At 42.4% G+C, this 19,927-nt stretch overlaps 1 protein-coding gene across 3 annotated transcripts in view; it reads left to right on the top strand.

Annotated features, from left to right (window-relative positions):
- Positions 1-19,927, top strand: part of LOC146189144 (neuronal-specific septin-3-like) — a 124,324-nt gene extending 104,397 nt beyond the window's left edge. For all 3 annotated transcript variants that reach the window (XM_084604055.1, XM_084604057.1, XM_084604056.1), the window contains 8 exons: positions 3,638-3,811; positions 6,085-6,228; positions 7,161-7,242; positions 8,038-8,175; positions 8,863-8,980; positions 11,074-11,169; positions 12,752-12,900; positions 16,561-19,927. In XM_084604055.1, the coding sequence (XP_084460181.1) occupies positions 3,638-3,811; positions 6,085-6,228; positions 7,161-7,242; positions 8,038-8,175; positions 8,863-8,980; positions 11,074-11,169; positions 12,752-12,900; positions 16,561-16,699 (1,040 nt within the window). In that variant the 3' untranslated portion in view covers positions 16,700-19,927. The remainder of the gene's footprint in view (positions 1-3,637; positions 3,812-6,084; positions 6,229-7,160; positions 7,243-8,037; positions 8,176-8,862; positions 8,981-11,073; positions 11,170-12,751; positions 12,901-16,560) is intronic.

Genomic DNA, 19,927 nt, shown 5'->3' with positions numbered 1-19,927 from the left:
TGCCCACGTTCATTTCTTCTTGATTTCGACTGGAATGTCAACTCTGCTTTCTCCCTGTCTCTTAACATGCAGTTTTTCGTTCCGCAGCTCGCCGCGTTGTCTTCAGTTTAAGTTAAACCCTATCCATTAGCCCCCACCGCCGCATAGGTGATTACTAGTAAGGCGGAAGAGGAACAATCTTGTTTTTGCCATGTGACAAAGAAGGTAGCTAGGGGTTATACGACGACGCTATAGTGTGTGGCTTAGAAATCTGTGCTTCTTGGAAGTTATATATTGCCAAAGTATTCTCGATCAACTTTTATTCTTGAGCATTTTCACAATCTAGACCCCTGAATGTCTCCATACAAACACCTTGTGCGCATGCGCGGCGATGGAGCACTTGCACTGGGGCCCTGTATATGAGCTAAATATTAGCATTGCTCCAGCTATAGGTTTCCGCGACCATGCATTTCACCGAATTTGTGGTCACTGCAGCTGGTATTTTTCTGTAAAATGGAGCATTATACGCATGGAAAAAATTGCAGGGCAGCGGTTAAATCTTCATAAGAGCGCAAAAGGCAAAAGCCACTTTACAGGACTGCTTTCACCTAACCGCATCGTCACTGTTATCTCTACTACTATGGCATCATCATCACAATCGCTACTATCGTCATTGCTAACTAAATGCACCGTCATTGTCATCGCGCTACTACCATCATTATCATCGTCTCTAAATGCAGCGTCGCTATAATCGCTACTACCATTATTATCATTATCAGTAAGTGCACGCCCAGTCGAAAAACACTGAAGAACCGCGTCAAAATACGACACATTTTGTAGTTCTAATGTAAACGTCAAATTTTTCTGTAGTTCAGTAGTACATTTCTGTAGTTCTGTAAATTTTCCTGTGGTAGATTTGTGTTGTCTGTAGTTCTGTAGTACTTTCCTGTTGTAAGTACAGAAAATTCTGATGATACACAGAAAGTTGTGTTGTCACAACAGGTTTCTTGTCAAAAACCGCACAGAAATTCTGTCGTAACAACAGAAATGTTCTATAGTTTTTTTACGCCTCAGCATGCATCATCATTGTTATCGCAACAGTCATCCGCACGCTAGACAAGAATTACGGCCGGCTTTTCACGAGTCCGAGTGGAGTACTGAATTGCGCGCTGGGCGGCATATGGAAGGGGCAGTGGTTCGTTTCTCGATGGAGACAGACTTTTATGCGAAGCATGGATGCGAGAGTTGGACTGTGAAAAAGGCTGACCGCCGAAGAATTGACGCGTTTGAATTGTGGTGCTGGCGAAGACTCTTGAGAGTTCCTTGGACTGCCAGAAGATCAAATCAGTCAATATTGTCGACCATAAACCCTGACTGCTCATTGGAGGGTCAAATTCTAAAGTTAAAGCTCAGCTACTTTGGTCATCTGATGAGAAGAGAGGAGTCGCTGGAGAAAGATTCGATGTTGGGAAAGGTTGAGGGTTGCCGGAGAAGGGGTAGGCAGCGAACGCGATGGTTAGATGGCATCCTCGAGGCACTGCAGATGAAGTTATGTGATGTTAGGAAGATAGTGAGAGACCGGAAAGCGTGGCGTGACGTGGTCCATAGGGTCACGAAGAGTCGGACACGACTGAACGACAGAACTGACTGACTGATATTAACGTAGGTTTCGGGCCTTCGCGCGACGCCCGGCGGTGGTCACCATTGACCCTGAAGTGGGGTCACGTGACGTGCAGATGGGGCCTCATATCGCGCCGTCGGTCGCCTCCCGGCGGTGGCCACCATTGACCTTGAAGAGAGATCACATAATGTGACGTCACGTGATGACGTCACACCGGCTGCAGATGGGGCCTCATATCGCGCCGTCGGAGGCCTCCACGCTATAGTGTACTAGAATTCTAGTACACTATATCCACGCTTCGGTTCGCGCCGTCGCGCGCGACGCGGCGGCGGCGCCACCATCGCTGCATCACGTGATATGTGACGTCACGTCAGGGATGAAGCGGCGCGCGCCCGCCGTCGCGTCAGTCTCTGTGCCCGCAACCGCGCCAGCGTCTTTGCGCCGGGCGTGTATGCGGTCAAGATGCCTACGACGATTAACCTAACACCACGTCTTCGTTACTTAGCCCCATCCACACTGAGGCAGCTGCTTAACATGCTTCGCATCCACTGGGCTTAACCTTGATAAGCCTCCAATTTTTTTTTTCGGTTCGAGTGAACACTTTCTTAAAATTCACTCTCTCGTGGTCAAAAACAGACGTATGCACAGAGTGTTTTTGCAGTACACACTGTTTGCAACGGATCCTGCGCTAAATGATGTACGCCATGCTTCCGTACACACGTAAGTACGTCGTGAAGAGAGCTCGGCTGCAGGACCGAGCGCAGGCCTCTTCGCGACACGCGCTGACCGCGCCCACAACGGAACCAGGAAGATATGCTCCAGTAAAAAAAAAAAAAAAAAAAAAAAAAAAAAAAAAAAAAAAAAAATCAGTAGGGGCCATTTCGAAAACTTTCTAATTATGGGTGAGGTTGTGCATAGTGGTATAATGCCATATCACATAATGGTTCCAATTCTGTTTTAGCTTTATTTTCAACTGTAACCAATGGGTGAGGCCCGTTGCATACAGTGAGTCCAAAGGAAAGTATACCATGCAGTTGGTTGGTTGGTTGGTTGGTTTGTGGGGTTTAACGTCGAGTAAATGGGTGAAGCATACTGCAGATGCAAGAGGCAGGGGGAGTGGGGCAGTTTTGCTATTTCCCCAAACGGCCGGGGCTTAAATTTTTACTGTAGGCGTGTGACCACTATGATAATTAAGCTTTGATGGAAATCGAGGCCGACAGGTAATCACACATCAGACACACGAAACACTGTACACAGTCGTGACACTAACAGCATGAAATAATTATGTACTATCAAGGACTAAAATCTCCGGACCGTACGTCTGGCGATTAAATTAGAATGAGAATTCCGATTGGGACTCATTCAGCCTCATTTGAACGAGTTGATTTTCCAATAGCTTCCAATCTTTTTGTTTTCTTAATGAATATGGTTATTGTTGACGCATATGTATGTGCTGCATGCTAAGGTGGCTGCACAGCAACTAAGCACCACGCAGTGAGCAGACGAAAAGTTTCGCCAATGTTCTTCCCGCCTCTCTGGAACCGAGGTAATAGCCGCTGCGTATAGACAACGGTCAGGAGCTAAAATCAATCCATGCTTAAAAAGGCCCAACCGTTATCACCATAAAAAAAATCCTTACTGTGCCTCGAAGTTTATACGAGTTTGTCTATATGGACACGAGCTTAAAAATCGCAGACTCCGCCTCCTCGCGCGCTGCTGTCTGACGACATGGCGAACGTTTCGATAAGCAGTGTCCGGCGCGCACTACACATATTCTTTGGTGTAGTTCTTTCTTTGGTGAAACGAAGGCACGTCCGTGTGCTGTGCGATGTCAGTGCACGTTAAAGTTCCCCAGGTAGTCGAAATTACTCCGGAGTCCTTCACTATATATATGGCACCCCTTTCTCTCTTTCCGCTTTAACTCCCGCCTTCCTCCGGTCCCTTACGGCGCGGTTCAGGTGTCCATAGAACAAGTGCGACAAATACTGCGCCTTTCCTTTTCTGTGAATCAATAATAATATAATAATTGGTCCGCAGGAGAGCTGAGCGTGGACGACTTCGTGCTGATGATGGCGGACGCGCTGACGGAGACCACCCACTGGGGCAGCCTCAAGACCGACGTGGCCGGCTACGTGGGCATCGACACGCTCCAGGAGCAGATACGCAAGAAGGTGCTCCGGCGGGGATTCGAATTCAACATCGTCGTCGTTGGTGAGCTGGGCCGTCATATTCAGCATGGGCGATGTCCGGGAGGGGTACGTTAACATATATGCGCATCTGCATTCATTTCCTTTTATCCAGCTTTTTCACTTAATCAAGAAAAATAGCTATTCCGGTTCGAATTGATATGGCCTTTACCTCGTTTAGTTACAGTGATTGTGCGAAATACAGCACAAGAAAGCATGGATACTATACTGTAACTATATATCTTCGTTAGGCATAAGAAAAAAGAAATGAGGAAAAATAACTTCTGGCCGCGGTGACCTTCGTACGCACATACAGAACTGGCTGCCAGGTTTCTGTTACATATCCCTGGACTGGGAAAATGCTAGTGGCGCCCAAATGAATTAAGTATTAGCAGTTGTTAAACGCGCAGGCAAACTACGTTTGACGAGCGACAGCTGTTTTGCTTGGTTTTGTGAATGCCACGTGTTTAGCTGAAGTCATTGCGCGCCTATCACGTGAGCTCTGACTTTTTTCTGAATCAATCGCATTTCAAGGTCAAAGTCAAGGTCAGAGGTTATTAGATATGGTCAAATGGTTAGTTAGCCATATGGTCATGCACCATCTTACTATAGTGTCACAAACCCTCGCCTCTACGGTCAACAGAGGCGCGGGATCCTTTTTATGTTACCCGTCGTCCCTCTATCTGGTTTGAGAACATGAACAGTTAAATGTTAGGCCGGTCTACCCGTAAAGTACTTTTGTCGGTGTGCGATTGAGGAATAAGTTCATGAGAGTCACTTTTTTTTACAAACAATTGGATATTTATAGCTAGTAGTTTAAATTACACTGTATAATAATAGAACAAAAAAAGAAAGAAAACGATACGACATGATAGTGATAAAAGACGACTCGGTAACTGACAAGAGGAAAAACTGACAAGGAACAAAAACTGGGATAAAAGAATACTATAAAGACAACAAAGCAAGATAACAAAGCGTTGATTCAAAAGGCAATGTAGTGGTGACAATGACCCATTATTCAACATCTGGAACGCAGTCCCAACTGTTTGCGTTTTTGTTTGTCGCTTGTCATTCGAGAAATGCGCTGCTGCGCCGCGGCCCTAAGCTGTGCCGCTATATCCGGCTGAGGCCTATATTTGTGTGGAAGCATTCTTCCTGTTTAACGTAAATTAATGTGCCACTGAGAACGTGTAACATCAAAAATCGCAAAAAGAGAATGCTCAGATGGGATTAAACCTATCGCACTTTCTTTTGGGAGTTGAGTTCACTCCGACAAGTGCGAGAGTTACAAAAAAGCTTTCGCTTTTGGGAGTTTATTTCACTCTGTCAAATGGGAGGAAAACTACTCCAGTTATGGGGGAGCTTTTGTCGATTGCAACGAGAGCATTTCGTTACTGCCTGCATAGGTGTTGTGGGTAGCTGCGCATTAGATTTTTTTTTTTTTTCGTTTCACACCTACGAGGGGGCTCCGAACCGATTTGCAGTAAATAAATTCGCATTTGGGTGGGTGAAGTGGGCATAGATTCTCAGTTTTAGGAAACTGTGTCAGTTCCTCAGTTACTTAATGGAGATGGTTTCCTCTACAATTCTGTACTGGCATAAGCTGCTCTACTCTGGGCATGTTGAAGAGCCAATTAAGGGGTGTTCCCCGCCAGAACTAGTGGAATGGAAGTTTCGGGACGCTCTCGTATCGACCATTGCACAGTTCATTCGTAGACTTGCCGGCTGTAACTGCGCGAGACGCGCTACCATAGGAAATGAAGACACATGGTGAAACGGTCTCAGTCACTCTGCACTTTGCTGAACTGTCGCACCTTGCTAACTACCGCAGCCGGGGCACCCATTGTTGCCGTTCAGTGGGAAATGAGACCTCTGCACTTTGGTAGGTAGCTGCAGTGCAGCACTTTAGCAACATATTCTGCTTGTTATATGAATTTGGTACGGTTGTACAACTGAATGCCATTGCTCTGTAAGTATTAATTAATGGGGCTAGAGCATAGGAACTGATGGAGGAGAGATATAATTTCGATTGCCGCATAGAGTTACACACTTCTTGCTACACTATTCTGGGGATATAAACTGTCCCAAAATTTTTTTCCTTGGAGGTCTGGTTTCCATGCACCCACTCTTTGTTTCCTTTAACAAGCCATTGCATGTCTGCACCTTTTATTTTACTCAAACTTTTTCAGGGTGAATAGCCTTGAGAATTAGTCTAGACCAAAAATAATAAATGACCAGTTGCTGCTGTCAGATCTGGGAAGCTGCCGCAGTGACCAGTGATTGAAATGACTAATGCAGGGAGGAGTGGCCTGGGGAAATCGACGCTCATCAACACACTTTTCAAGGCTAACATCAGCCGGAGGTCGTGCACAAAGAAGGGCTCTGATGAACCACTTCCTTACGTCATTCCCAAGACAACTGAAGTCAAGTCGGTCAGTCACGGTAAGGATTGAGCCTTTGTGTAGTTCATACCTTAGGCAAATTTGAAAATGACGCGTGAGCCTGGCTGGAATATCCTTCTGATGTTTGCTGTGTAAAATATCCTTACAATGTTTTGCTGTGTCAAGTTTCATGTGAAAGCATCTACTAGGAATGCACAAATTACACATGGACGATTGAAAAATTTGAAACTATGACTAGGTTTTAAGATATTTTTAAACTCTTACTTTTTTTTATGATTTTGGGATTTCAGCACCTTGAAGCTTAACATTTGTCTTCATACTCTGTCGAAGCAGGTACTTGCCAAATGACACAAGGAATTGACATCACATGAATTTGCATTAAATGCATGCCTTGCATGAAGTTCAGGAAGTTGCATTCTTACTAAACATATAGATGCAAGACATACATTGGGTAGCATATAATCTTGTAATATAGCACAGTTGCCTCCCACACAAAGCTCTGAGCTTAAACGCCTTCCTAGAGTCAGCAAGAAAAATTTTGCACTCAGTATTACTAATATGTTACATTCACCAGTTATAATCTGACATGCAATTTATTTTTGGCATATGGGTCGATCATGACATTATGAAAGTGAACTAGATTAGCACAAAATGAAAGTTTGTATAATTTATGCTTGGGTTCATTATGTCACAGTATATTAAATGCTTTCACACTCCAAGTTTCCTTGGTAGGGAAAAATGCATCGCAAATGTTTGCAGAAATCTAGCTAAGCAGTAAGTCGTGTGGGAGCTACGAGGAAATCATGCTAATAAAAATAATGCCGTGTAGTCGATGTTTTAAAATTCAATTCATTGCTTGCATCAGTACTTATTTGCCCTTATCACCGCTAGGCCAACATAGAGGAGTGTACTGTTATCAGTGTATCTTAATCATGCATTTAGCTAGTGCTAAGGTGCACCGGTTTACTGCAGTGATTGAAGAGAAGGGGACCCGTCTTCGATTGACTGTCACCGACACACCAGGCTTTGGTGACCAAATTAACAACGAAAACTGGTAAGATCGACCATTGTCATTCAGTAAGCAGCATTAAATCTCAGCACTCTTGACTGCTATAGCTATAGTGCTTTTTGCACAGTATTGTATTGTGATAAATACTTGGGGAAGCTTAATAATTTAAGTACATGGTTTTAATGTTTCATCCTGCGCACACTCCATTCGCAACAGTTTATTAGCATGCAATACTGAGAGTTGATTACACATGGATATTTTATTACATGCACTTAATAATCTAAAGACCCTTGTAAATCAGGTGTGCTTTTACTGAACTTCAACTGCATTATTTGCCACCGAGCAGTAAACTATTCAGGTGGCATATCTGTTCAATATTTGATGAACTGCACAAAGAAGCAGCTGTGATGAAAAGCTTCATTTACCAGGCAAATTTTGTGGTGCAGTAAATATAATACTTTTCCCATTGTGAGCTCAGTTAAAGGAATCCATAGGTTGCAGGAAAATGGCATGTGGTGATGCATGTATTTCCATGTATTACTTATCATTGTCAAGGTAGAAAACATTGGAGCGTAATGGAGCATTTTGGAGCGTAATGCTTAGAAAAGGGCTTCCTGCCATCCCTCCTCAATGAATCATTGATCCGAAAGTGACTGAATTCCACCTTATGGGTACCCAATATATAGCACAGGGGACAGCATCCACATCTCCAGCACGCAAGACAGATGCTCAAATCGCTAGCCCACTGCCGTGGTTAAAAGGGTCACGATGGGCTCTACCAGTGATGGTGCCATTGAATCAAATATAATTCGCTGCTCATTGTTCCCATCTTTTTTTTAGCTGGCTGCCTATCCTGGAGTACATCAACGAGCAGTATGAAAAGTACCTCAGCGAAGAGCAGAGCGTCACACGCAAAAAGCACATACCAGACACGAGGGTCCACTGCTGCCTGTATTTCGTCCCACCAACAGGACATTCGTAAGTGGACATGTTCACGTCATACGGAGTGCAGGAGGGAGTTGCCTACTCTATTCTGCTATATCTTGTTGGAACGTTTACATAAGGCAGACTGGGCAATGGACTGGCTTCACAGGTCCAAGCTTAGTAAAGTAGGAAGAATCATGAATGGCCATTGCAAACTGCGTGGAGGTAATTGTGGTTGCTGCAGACTTAATTTTCAGGAGATGTATTACTGTAGACAGCTGCAAAGCAACTTGTGAGAAGTACCACAGGTGTTTTAATGGACCTTGACAAAAATCAATCAATCAATCAATCAATCAATCAATCAATCAATCAATCAATCAATCAATCAATCAATCAATCAATCAATCAATCAATCGATCGATCAATCGATCAATCAATCAATCGATCAATCAATCGATCAATAACCTAGTAGCAAGGAACAATTCCACACATTCTGCATTCATTTTCGTGGTTTCCTGTTTCTTATAGCCTTTTTCCTATGGTCATGTAAGGAACATACTAACGGGATTCCACCATACAGTAATCTTAACAAGAGAGGACGGTGCAGATGCAACTATTATACCTTTGTAGAATATCTGACTTACAAACAAGCTATTCAGATTGAGAAATCAAATCTTATTTTGCAATACATGAATAAAGCCAACGGGCGTTTTTATCGTCATTCGGTGCTTCTCCTTACAGGCTCACACCTTTAGATATTGAGTTCATGAAAAGGCTGGACAAATGCGTCAACATTGTTCCTGTCATAGCCAAAGCAGACACACTGACTCTAGAAGAGCGGACCAGCTTCAAACAAAAAGTAAGTCTACACCATGCAGTTAGGTTGAGCAAAGATTCAATCTTATGAGGCTTTTTTTCTGTATAGCAATTTATACATACATAAATTCGAAACTGCATTTAAATCTATGTATATGCAATCAAACCATGCAAAATTATCACAAACACCTATAGTTAAGTGCATGTTACTGTATTAATAGAGAGAAAATACTGTCGCTTAATACATCCCAAGTTTCTTTGAATATGTAAAAGTATACTGTAAGCCTGTTTATAAGTTTATGGTGTTTAATATCCCAAAGTGACTCAGACTATGGGGGATGTTGTAATATAGGGCTCCAGCGAGATTCAAACTTATTTATGCCAAACATATTGAAACATATAATGAATACTCTCAAGAAATACACAATTCCAACTGAAGCTGAAGCGACAACTAATCAACTATTTCCTTCTTTCTAGCAAAGAAAGAAATATGTTTTGTTTAGATATTTTACAAATAGTGAAGTTGGGCTAGTTGGTGCATTTGTATAACTGACTGCAATATTGCAACTTGCGTGGAAAAATACAAGGGACAACGAAAAACGGCAGCGATTGGACAGAACGCTAAAATTCGACTCACATTTATTGTAACGAAAAAACAGATTAACATTAGTACATGCTCAGGAAACTTGTACGTCCCTTCCCCCGATTTATTTATCAAAAGCTTTTAAGGCGAAAGCCTTTAATGGCTTATGTTGTCAGTATCCATCCAATCACACTATAGCTGTCAATCAAATGACGTCATGACGACGTCATTAGAAAAACAAAAATCCTGTCTCTACCGGGAATCGAACTTCCGTCTCTCAAATCCCCAGCCAAGCACTTTAAACAACTGCACCACGCCTGGGATCGTGAAACATTCAACCATTAGGATGATACAGTAGCAATGACAGTGATACTGCAATTAGTCCTAATGACAATGATGACAGTAGTGATAATAATGACAGTGCATTTAGTTGATAATGATAATGAGAACAAACATGATGCATGCTGTGCTTAGCAATGTTCAGGTTTTTGCGTTTCTGAAGCGTAGATTCAACAGTGCTCTTGGAATGTTTTTAGCTTCATCGATTAAAATAAGGGTGAAGGGGTTAAGAATGGAGGGTTGAGGATTGGGGGACATACAAAAGCTTCCTGAGCATGGGGTAATGCAAAATCTGTGTTTTTCCTTTACGTGCCCAACAAACATCAGTTGAATTCTTATAGCGTGCCATCCTGTTGCTTATCTTGTTTCTATATATATATATATATATATATATATATCTGTTTCTATATATATATAGACAAGGGACAGAAACAAGCGTTGCAGTCTGTATCCTACAGCTGCCATTTTAACGAGGTGAAAATTATCTTTACATTAAATGCTCCCATGTGCTTTAGATTAGAAGATTGCTTTTCAGTTTTCTTTTTCACTACTTCGCCCCAGCCTCGAACTGAATGTTTGCTTTGTTAGTGATCTTTAGCTTCACTGACATACTTTCAGTAATTTCTGTTTGCATACTCCTTTTTGAGTGTTTGATAATCCATTTTAAATATTGCGTAAGCATATACAGACTCAAAATTGCATTGGTGCTCTCATGCGTTTTGCTTTTTTTTTCTTGCGTTGTTCAGTTGAATGGTCATTTAGCAATGTCCAATGTTATTATGCCATATTTGTTTTTCATTCTATAAAAATTCATGAACATGAACATTATGTCCTCCCATGAAACACAAAAAGAGCTAATTGACATCTAGTAAATGTCTAAGCCAAGAAATGGGCACTTCTAAAAGAAGTCTCATATGAGACGTTCTGTAGACCCAAGAGGTGCAAGCCTTCCTGTAGCTCCGAAATAGTTCTGCTAACACTACACTAGTAGAAATCTTGAAAATTTCTCTCCTAGAAAATTTTTATACCTGCTTTAGACATTGTTTCTAGCTGCTCCCCCCACCTTCTTGCCCAGGGTTCTTAAGGGCCAATAAATGATGATGATGATTACAATGATGTAAGCAGTATGGTCATGATATAGACATTATGCTGTGCTACACATGCATTTACTGTGCATAAACCTAAAACATCTATTTTGTGCTCTCTCCACTCAGATTCGAGAAGACCTGCAAAAGCATGGAATCAGTGTGTACCCGGTGCAGGAATTTGAAGACGACCCCGAGGAAACTGTTCTCAACAATAAAATCAGGGTAGGCACCAAACATGCCTGTCATGGAATGCACGCGTGGTCGCAGTAAGGGAGTGTGCCAACAAGCCAGCATTTGCAATGCGATCGTTTCACTGAAGTTGCATCAGGGTTAAAGTGTGAGCCAACATGACGAGAGTTTAATTTGCAGTAAAAAAGTGTGTGGCATTTAAGAGTCCTTAGCACTGACAGCATTCGCGACTCATACGATTTAACAAAGGGTGAAGCCCGCTTCTTTTCGTTGTAAGTTCATAGAATAGATGTCGCTGTGACCTGATATGACACCATAGAAACATTCATGCAATGACTGCACACAAAAAGGATAGGCACACATAACAAAGTAATTGAACAGGCAACTGAGTTTCATTTAGAAAAAAATAAACAGCTCTTTCTAAAAGGCTCGCAATGTGATTAAAAGCAAGTACCTGGGTTTGATCCCAACAGTCTGTGGCTGCGTTTCAATGGAGGCGAAATGAAGTGGCGTCCTTGTGCTGTGCAGTGTCAATTAATGTCAATGGACGTTAAAGATCCCCAGGTGGTCTCTTGAGCCCTCCCCTACTATGGCTCTTCTTTCTCTCTTTCCGCTTTCACTCCCATTTTTCTCCCTTCCCTTATGGCATGGTTCAGGTGTCCACAAAACAAGTGTGACAGTTACTGCACCTTTCCTTTTCTGTGAACCAATTATTAATATTAGGTCAATCAATAAAAGTTATTGACAAATGTGAATTCCTTTTCATGCCAAGTCAAGGCCATGCCAGTAATGCATCTGTCTTTTTTTTCTTGCCGTGATATGCTTCTACAATCTACACAAGGGGGATGAGAACCCTATGCAGGAACCGCAGTGCTGGTTGCTGAAGGAACGACTCAAAGAAGAATCGAAAATGCTTTCGCAATCGCCTGTTAAGACATGTCCCAGCTGTTGATCCTATAAACAACTTCCTGCACGATATAGTAATGCTGCACACTATGCCTGACATGCCAAAAGACATACATAGGGTAGATTGGGAGATGCCTTAGCAAATGATCAGGGGAGCATTTTTAATCCTTCTCTTGTTGGCCCCTCAAGGCATGCTATTTTAGTGCCATGTGCCTGTTGCTGAAGAGCTTCAAATTGAAAGCACTTTTTTTTTTCGTTTTTTTTTTTTTGCATTGAAACTGTCTTATTGATGACAATGAGACAGTGATAAGTGCTATGATTGCTCGTTCAGAAAACTCATACACCATCATGTACACAGTAATGGAAGTAAACCTATTATTATTATTATAATTATAGTGGTGCAGAAAACTAGCGAGAACAGCCATTGGCGGTGGCATCTCCATTTAATTTGTAGGTTTTTTACAGCTGGTAAAATCTCTTTTTGGCACAGGCAACCTGAGTTTTCATGCAGTACGTGTCTACCGGTCCAAGACACCGACCTGCCATCTTGGTCCGACATGCAGCCAGTGTATTTTCTTGTTCAGCTGACCTCATTTTGTGCTCCAAGCTTCAGTGCTCGTGCTGTATCATTTAAAAATTTGCTCTTATTTAGGTCATGACTGTGTGATGGTTAGATATGGGACGAAGGAGTGTTTGCTTCTCTTGGCAGGCGTCCATTCCCTTTGCTGTTGTGGGCAGCGACAAGCAGCATACGGTGAACGGTCGCACAGTCTACGGACGGCAGACGCAGTGGGGACTTGTTGAGGTGGAAAACCGGCACCACTGCGAGTTTCCCGATCTCAGGGACATGCTCATCAGGTAGGCTGCCTATTGATAATGTTGTTGTAATAGTAACAGCATCACATAATAGCTGTAAGCATGCAGCAGCTGTGGTGAGGCTTAACCTTATCAGGATACGTTGGCTCAGATCCCTTAATCTGTTCCGGAATCTCAACTTTGAGCACCTTTGTGCAAGCTCTTTCTGTGTGAGAAATTAAAGCATGAAACAACCAACTTCTGAATCGGTGGTATATGTTGCTTTCCATATTGGGCCTATCTGAACTACCCAATTACAGCTGCTGGCTTTACTAATCATATACTTAGGAAATCCAACATGTTCAAGAAACTGCATGTGATAATGCTGACTAGATTTGCGCTGTAACAAACACAAAATCTATTAAAGACCTAAAGATTCCTTGGCCTTTGGCATGTGGTAGATTTTTGGACATTTTTTGTTTTCTTCCATCCAGAAAATAGTCTGTTTTGTGGCTTTCCAATAGAAAATTTCTGGCAAGAGAAGGCCTTGATAAAACTTGTTCTCCTTTGGAATACATTAACCCAATTGGCGTATGGCTGTGTCCACTTAGGAGCCAATTAGGACTCTCTTGCTTGAGTTCCATTGAAACCAAGGTAAAATGCACCAAATAAGCTGAAATGATGCTGGGTCAAATTGGATACAATTAGTGGGGACGCAAATGTGACTGGAACCAAATCTATTCCATTTCAGTTCCATTGGATCCAATTGAAAACCAAATTAGTTAACAAACACATCACAAACCCTATTTCCCTTGTGGTTCTAGTGTCTATACAGATTTTGGGTGCACACTTGTTTGATATTTTATAACAGCCCGACAGAAGAATTCACTGCGTTAGATACTTGTGAACAAATATAGCTGTTTTTTTTTTTTTCAGCCGTGATAGCAGACAGCCATTGCAGTTAGATAATTTTCTAGAATTAAAACTTTTCAAAAGAATGTCTGTTCCATGCTTGAGATGACATTCATATTTAGGTAACATGCATACACACCTTTTTGGAGTGTATGCGCTCATTGCACAGAGTATACTAATTTATGAGTAAACACTTTTATCTGGGCAAATTGGTTCTTTCTGGAATGTAGACCTGTAGTAGTGTTTACAGTATAGCAATACTCTAACGAGGACATGTTTCATTGCACTCTTCACACAGAGCCTGGAATAGTAATGCAGCTTAATTACAATTATGCAAATTACAGTTGACCAGTAAATCCAGTACAATTCAATTGTAAATGAATTAAATTTATTTGGCAACATTGTGTTCGTAAGTTGAAGTATCAGTTGTGCACACATCTCAAGTAAATAGGGACAAGATGACACAAAGAAGCACATATGTGCACCAAGTATATATGCACAACTTGTGTTCCTCATCATTCTTCATCAGTGTACAAGAATATTGTACAAGGTGCATTTGGGAGTTAATAACTGCCAATAACTGCAGATTAGTATACCTATTGTGGACGACCAGTACTATATAGTACATATGTGCTTTGTACTGCAGCAAATTGAATCTGTGTGCTAGTCTTTCGTGTATGTGTACACCTGCACATATGCCACATACGGCTCCATCCCCATATCGGAAAATATATGTTGTGTGTGATGAACTTTTATGTGCGTGGAAACAGTCAACACTGCCATATCCACTAGTGTCTGCAGGATACGCTAGTCACACAAATAAGTTGTAGAGTTCACTTTTCAAGAAGAGTAAAGCTTATTCCTTCTTCTTCTTCTTAGGCTTTATTTCCTAAGATAAAAGCTAAGCAAAGGCTGGCAGTGGGGTTCTGATATCCTTACGGTCTACCCGTGGAGTTGTTGGCATCAGAGCAGTATATTCACCTGACTAAAGCACTGGAACATCGTTGGGATTGATGCATTCGAGTCCATAGTGTTGATGAAATTAGCTTAGGCTTGTGAAAAAAATTTCATTAATTAATGGGGCTGTGCTGCACGATGAAAGAAATGTACAGGGGGGATTTTTCAGTTAGTTAAAGTCAAATCTTGCTACCTGATCTTTATGACCAGAATATTTTTTGTCATCGCCTTGTCTATACTCGCACACAACTTTCTGTGACCCTGCAGTGAAGGCTAGGCAGGGAAAGGAAGAAGATGGGCTTTTGTCCCTAACCAATGGGGAGAACACTGTACATTCAACTTCCCGTTCATCCCATCGCACCCCTACCCCGAACAATACACTCCACAGCAGAGTGACAGAGGTCCACCTTCTTCCCTTTCCTGCCTAGCCTTAGCTGCACAGCCACAGAAAGCTGTCTTCAGCTGTAGTGCTTTGCCAAAGCATGCGATAAAGAGTGCCAAGATGCGCCCATTATTTCATTCCGGGCTGCTGGTACTTAAGTTTACAGGCCAAATCTAGGGATTTCATGAGATGAGGCACATTCAGTTTTCAGTCCCCGACTACTTGCTGACGGGGCTCGGCTTCTGCTCTGACAGGAAGTAGCGTGATGGTCACATGACGTTGCAGGCTCCCTTCATCGTTTGTTCTTATCCGCTCTCAGCAGACGATGCCAACCATCAGTCACCGTGACTCGGTTCTTTCGCAGTGATGCCGCACGCACGAATATCTTTTGGCGTACGTGTAATACTAAAAATAGATAACAGAGGCATGAATCAATGGGTGCTTGTCAGGAACTGAGCGTGCCATGCCCGAATGTAAAGTGTTTTAGAGACCTCAGTTTGGCAGGGTTTTGTTCCCATTGCTGCTCACGAAGCTCTTCCAAGGGCCCGGCTCACAAAAGCATTTGCAAACGCATTTACAACATGCGTTAGCTGCTCCAGCACAAAGTGGTTTGCTTGCAACACTTTCAGACTCGAGCGCTGAAAAGATAGCGAAACAGGTGAAGAACTTCTGGGTAGCATAAACAAACAATCCATACTCGGGGCTCTGGACGCTTTCATGTGTAGCGAAATTCGAGACAAAAAAGCGAAGATGCAAGATTCAAACATCTTACAGCTGCTTAGAGAGATTGCATCACTGTTTAGCGCACAATATCGTACTCACCAGGAACGTGAAAAGTACTTGGAATGCGCTCAGAGTTTAACTCAAAATGGCCGCCGGCCTAGAAGCTTTACTAGTGGGCTGGGCTTCTGGGCTGCGGGAGGAAAATCAAACATTGAACAGCTGTCAGCAAGTAGTCCCAAACAGTCCAGGACTGATAATTGAATGTACCTATGAAGTTCACACATTTGTACGATCTTACAGCATGTCCTCTTCTCGCCATGGTCATTTCCATGAAGTTTGGCCACTTTCTGGTGCTTTATTTTTATGTGGGCTAAATTTACAACTTACCAATCTGATGATCCCAATTCAGGCAGTGGCGTGTGTAGAGCGACTATAGGTATTACACGCATGCCAACAGCTACCCTCCAACCACTCAGAAAAAGTTTTCATAACACAACACCTTTCAATTCAAACACTCGGTAAAAAGAAAGTTCAGCACATGAAAATGGAAAAAGTTACTAAATATTTATGTATATAGATTAGTTAGAGCTTTATTACTGGTAACCTATAAATGAAAACGAATATATGCTCCAGTAATCTGAGGAAGTTGTGAAGCACAAGTTGAAATGGTTCGTTGAATGCGCTTGCTTGCTGAACTGCTGTCCACAGGCCAGCTAGGCTTCAATCAACTCTTTCCTTTTCACCCCCAGGACACATATGCAAGATCTCGTAGAGGTGACCAAGACGGTTCATTACGAAAACTTCCGCCACGAGAGGCTACAAGCACGCCACGGACACATGAATGGGCACAGCATAAACATTGTAAACCTCAACGAAAGCAGCCTCTGAGATGGAGGAACATAGCCTGGTCATCTGATGTTTCGACCACTCAGTCTTTTATTTGCTTCTGCTTGCCTTTCAAGCATGTCGAGGACTCATTCGCTTGCAAGCATACGAGGAACGCTGTTCTCTGACAACTCATTCTACTGATAGAAACCATAAAATCACTTCCATCTCACATCCGGGTCTATTCTGTGAATTCGCAGTAATGTGCGTTTACGGCACTGCATTGGCTAGTTGCGAATGTGATACAACATAATGGTGGAATGTCGTACAGCTGCGAGTTCAAAATTTGGCGAGTGAAATAAAAAAAGACGCCTCTTTGGGGAAGGATGTGGCTAATGCAGAGTTGTTCAGCATGCATACAAGCAAATGACGCCGAATCCCCATCTTGCGGGGCAGAAAAGGGGTCACTTTTCTCAGCATTACAGTTCAATAATTCAGTCATACATATCAGCCAAGCTTTCCGCTCTCGCAGTGTCAAATGCCCTCTGTCAGGCTTTCTTAGAGGTCACAGTCGCTGCATCTTAGTCTAGTAGAGAATGTGACTCTGTACATTGTGTCTCAGTGCTGCTGCTAGCTCGTGACGTAAACAGAACTAGAAGTGTCATGTTACCTATGGCCACACCCTGGTTCCACATTTTTTTGGCGACTTTTGAAGAAAACCTTTGTTTTTACTGCTTACAGTTGTGTGCTTCAGTGCCTGCGTAGATTGTGCTCTGACGTCTTTTCAAGATCTCAAGAAACACTTAGCATGATTCTCAGTGTTCCACAACTAATACTGCCATACTAGACAGCCAACATCATTGCCATGAGTACGATGCGATTTTACAGAAAGGACTCGTGGTTTTTATAGCTGGAACTACAGGAGCAACATTAGTATATACCTAACCAAGAGTACACGACATGCTAACGTCAGCACATGAAAAATGCAGCGGCATTCAGCATGCAGTGATAAATGAAGCCGAGGAGTTACCGAAATGAAATGCCTGCCGGCTTGTTTCTTTTCCGAAAAGAAAAGGCCAATGTTAGGTACAGCTTGCTTCCTTTACGTGATGACCTTTGCTCAAGCAAACTATGGGTCTTCTAGTCACAACTTTGACATAGCGGAACACTCCAAGTAGGCACCAGTGTCTTGTTTTCACAACTCGCGCAACATCATACTCCGTTTCGCTCCTTTCCATGAACATACGGCATAAAATCATAGCTTACACATGTAAGAATTCCTCTGTGATGTTGCCAAAAAGCACCAGTTCTCTCAACGTCATCGTCAAGGTGACCAGATCGATGCAAAGGTGAGCTACTATGTTTGAGGCTGAAAATGTCGACGTAAAGAAACGAGGCAACCAAATCTGATGAACAGTAATGTACTTGCATGTTTTAAGTACAGCAACGCTGCTATCTGGGACGTTGCAAGTGCTGCTTTTTAACAGTCTTTATCACTGACAAAGCTGCCCAACCTTCATGTATCCCGTCATCTGGAGTTGTATACATGCTTCCATAATATGTTTCCGCAAGTTTTACAAAGGTGACTGCACTTGTTTCTAAAAGTGACGGCAGCATTTTTGCAGAATGTCGCAAGCCATATGCAGCAATGCGAGCCCAAAGCAAACCTGTCGCAGTGTAGGCAGGAAATAATACGGGACTATTTTTTACTAGAGGGAGGGGAGGAGGAGAGAGGGGTTACTGAAGGGAAACGCAAGTTATTTTTGATGTGGTGTGTGTGTGTGTGTGTGTGTGTGTGACAGCTGATCAGATACCTAATAAAGTAGCCTCCAAGGCTTGGCTGCTTCTCATTGCTGTTTTGCTTTGCGAAACTCTAAGGAGCTCAGAAAAAGGAAAAAAGAAACCTGATAAATATTTGGCCCCAGCTGTGGAAAATGTTTTCTACACTTTGCCTTGCTATATACAGTGGAATGGTTTAAGATAATTAGCATGTTATCCATGGTTGGCCATGAGAGACTGTTTCCCCGATTCAAAGAACATTATCACGTTTTTTACTGAAACTTCTAATGCAGGCACTCCTTAGTATGTCAAATTTTACAGAGCTGGGCAGTTCCTTGCAGTGCAATTGTATTTTTGTTTTCTGTGCCGTGAACTTTGGCAGTTTTTGCAGGCGACCTTGCATTTGTAACATCACAAACTGCTCGCCACCAATATTTGCAGAGATGTCTAGTTTCGGTTGTACTGTGTATAATGTTACGTTAAGCTTGTTTTTGGCCATTTCAAATTATGATCAGAGATTGTTTAAAGTAGCCATTTTACATGACAGATGCATTTTTTTGATACTGTCTGCAAGGTCATATGTTGGCCACAACAAATTCTTGCCCATTTGTTACTGCTTCGTAACATCGCTAAAAAAAATTCATTGAATGAAATAAGGAGCTCTAGGAAATTTTAAGATAAACTTGAAATGTGACAAAATCCTCGAAGTTCAATTATGGCTACAACTCAGCCAACACTACTGTTAGCCAAGAGTAGAGTTAATTCATCCAAAATTCGTTGCTGCTTCTAGTGGTGCTAACTCTGGACAATATTCTGAGCTGGGCCTCTTCACTCTTACTACTAGGCCTTTGAAGGAAGTTTTATTTTTGACCCATTCGCCATTGGTACCCGTTGCGCAAGCACGGTTTCCCATACTCCTTCGCTAGTCACAAAATCTTTACAATGCTAAGAGAGCTGTGTATAACCCGCAAAAACAGTTCAGATACTACTCGAAATTACTGGCATTGTCTGGTTCCCTATGCGCTAGCAAAGCATAAAGCTTGTATTTAAAGTAAACCTTTTGCATCTAAAAAATTCCTGTATTGACGAACTGCATACCACTCCGCATTAAGGCATAAATACTGGTTAATGTATAATGCTCCATTTATGCCGCTACAAACGCATCAATGTCTTTCTGTATGTGGAATTCTTGGCACACTGGGGAACTTCACAAACACTCTACTATCCAAGGACCATAATAAATGCAGTCCACATAGGCATGGTAATTGCAAAACCTTCAGGCGTTAAGCATGCAACGGTTACGATGCAAGCATGAAGCAGAACAAAGAAAAGCATTAAGAGAGACCCGACAGCCCCTATTGAACGATTGCATACATACCTTGTGTGTGAACCGGTCCCTTCCACAGGAATCCATGCATGAGTGGCAACAAATTGCCATTTTTCGGAAGCAAGTTGTGGACAAAATAAAAAGAGCTGCACGATGTCAACAAAGAATAAATTTATTTAAAAGGT

This window comes from Amblyomma maculatum, chromosome 5, assembly GCF_055883805.1.
Source record: "Amblyomma maculatum isolate TAMU_Amacu chromosome 5, ASM5588380v1, whole genome shotgun sequence".
NCBI lineage: Eukaryota > Metazoa > Arthropoda > Arachnida > Ixodida > Ixodidae > Amblyomma > Amblyomma maculatum.
The sequence above is the reverse complement of the archived record's forward strand: the minus strand, read 5'-3'. Positions and strand labels throughout refer to the sequence as shown.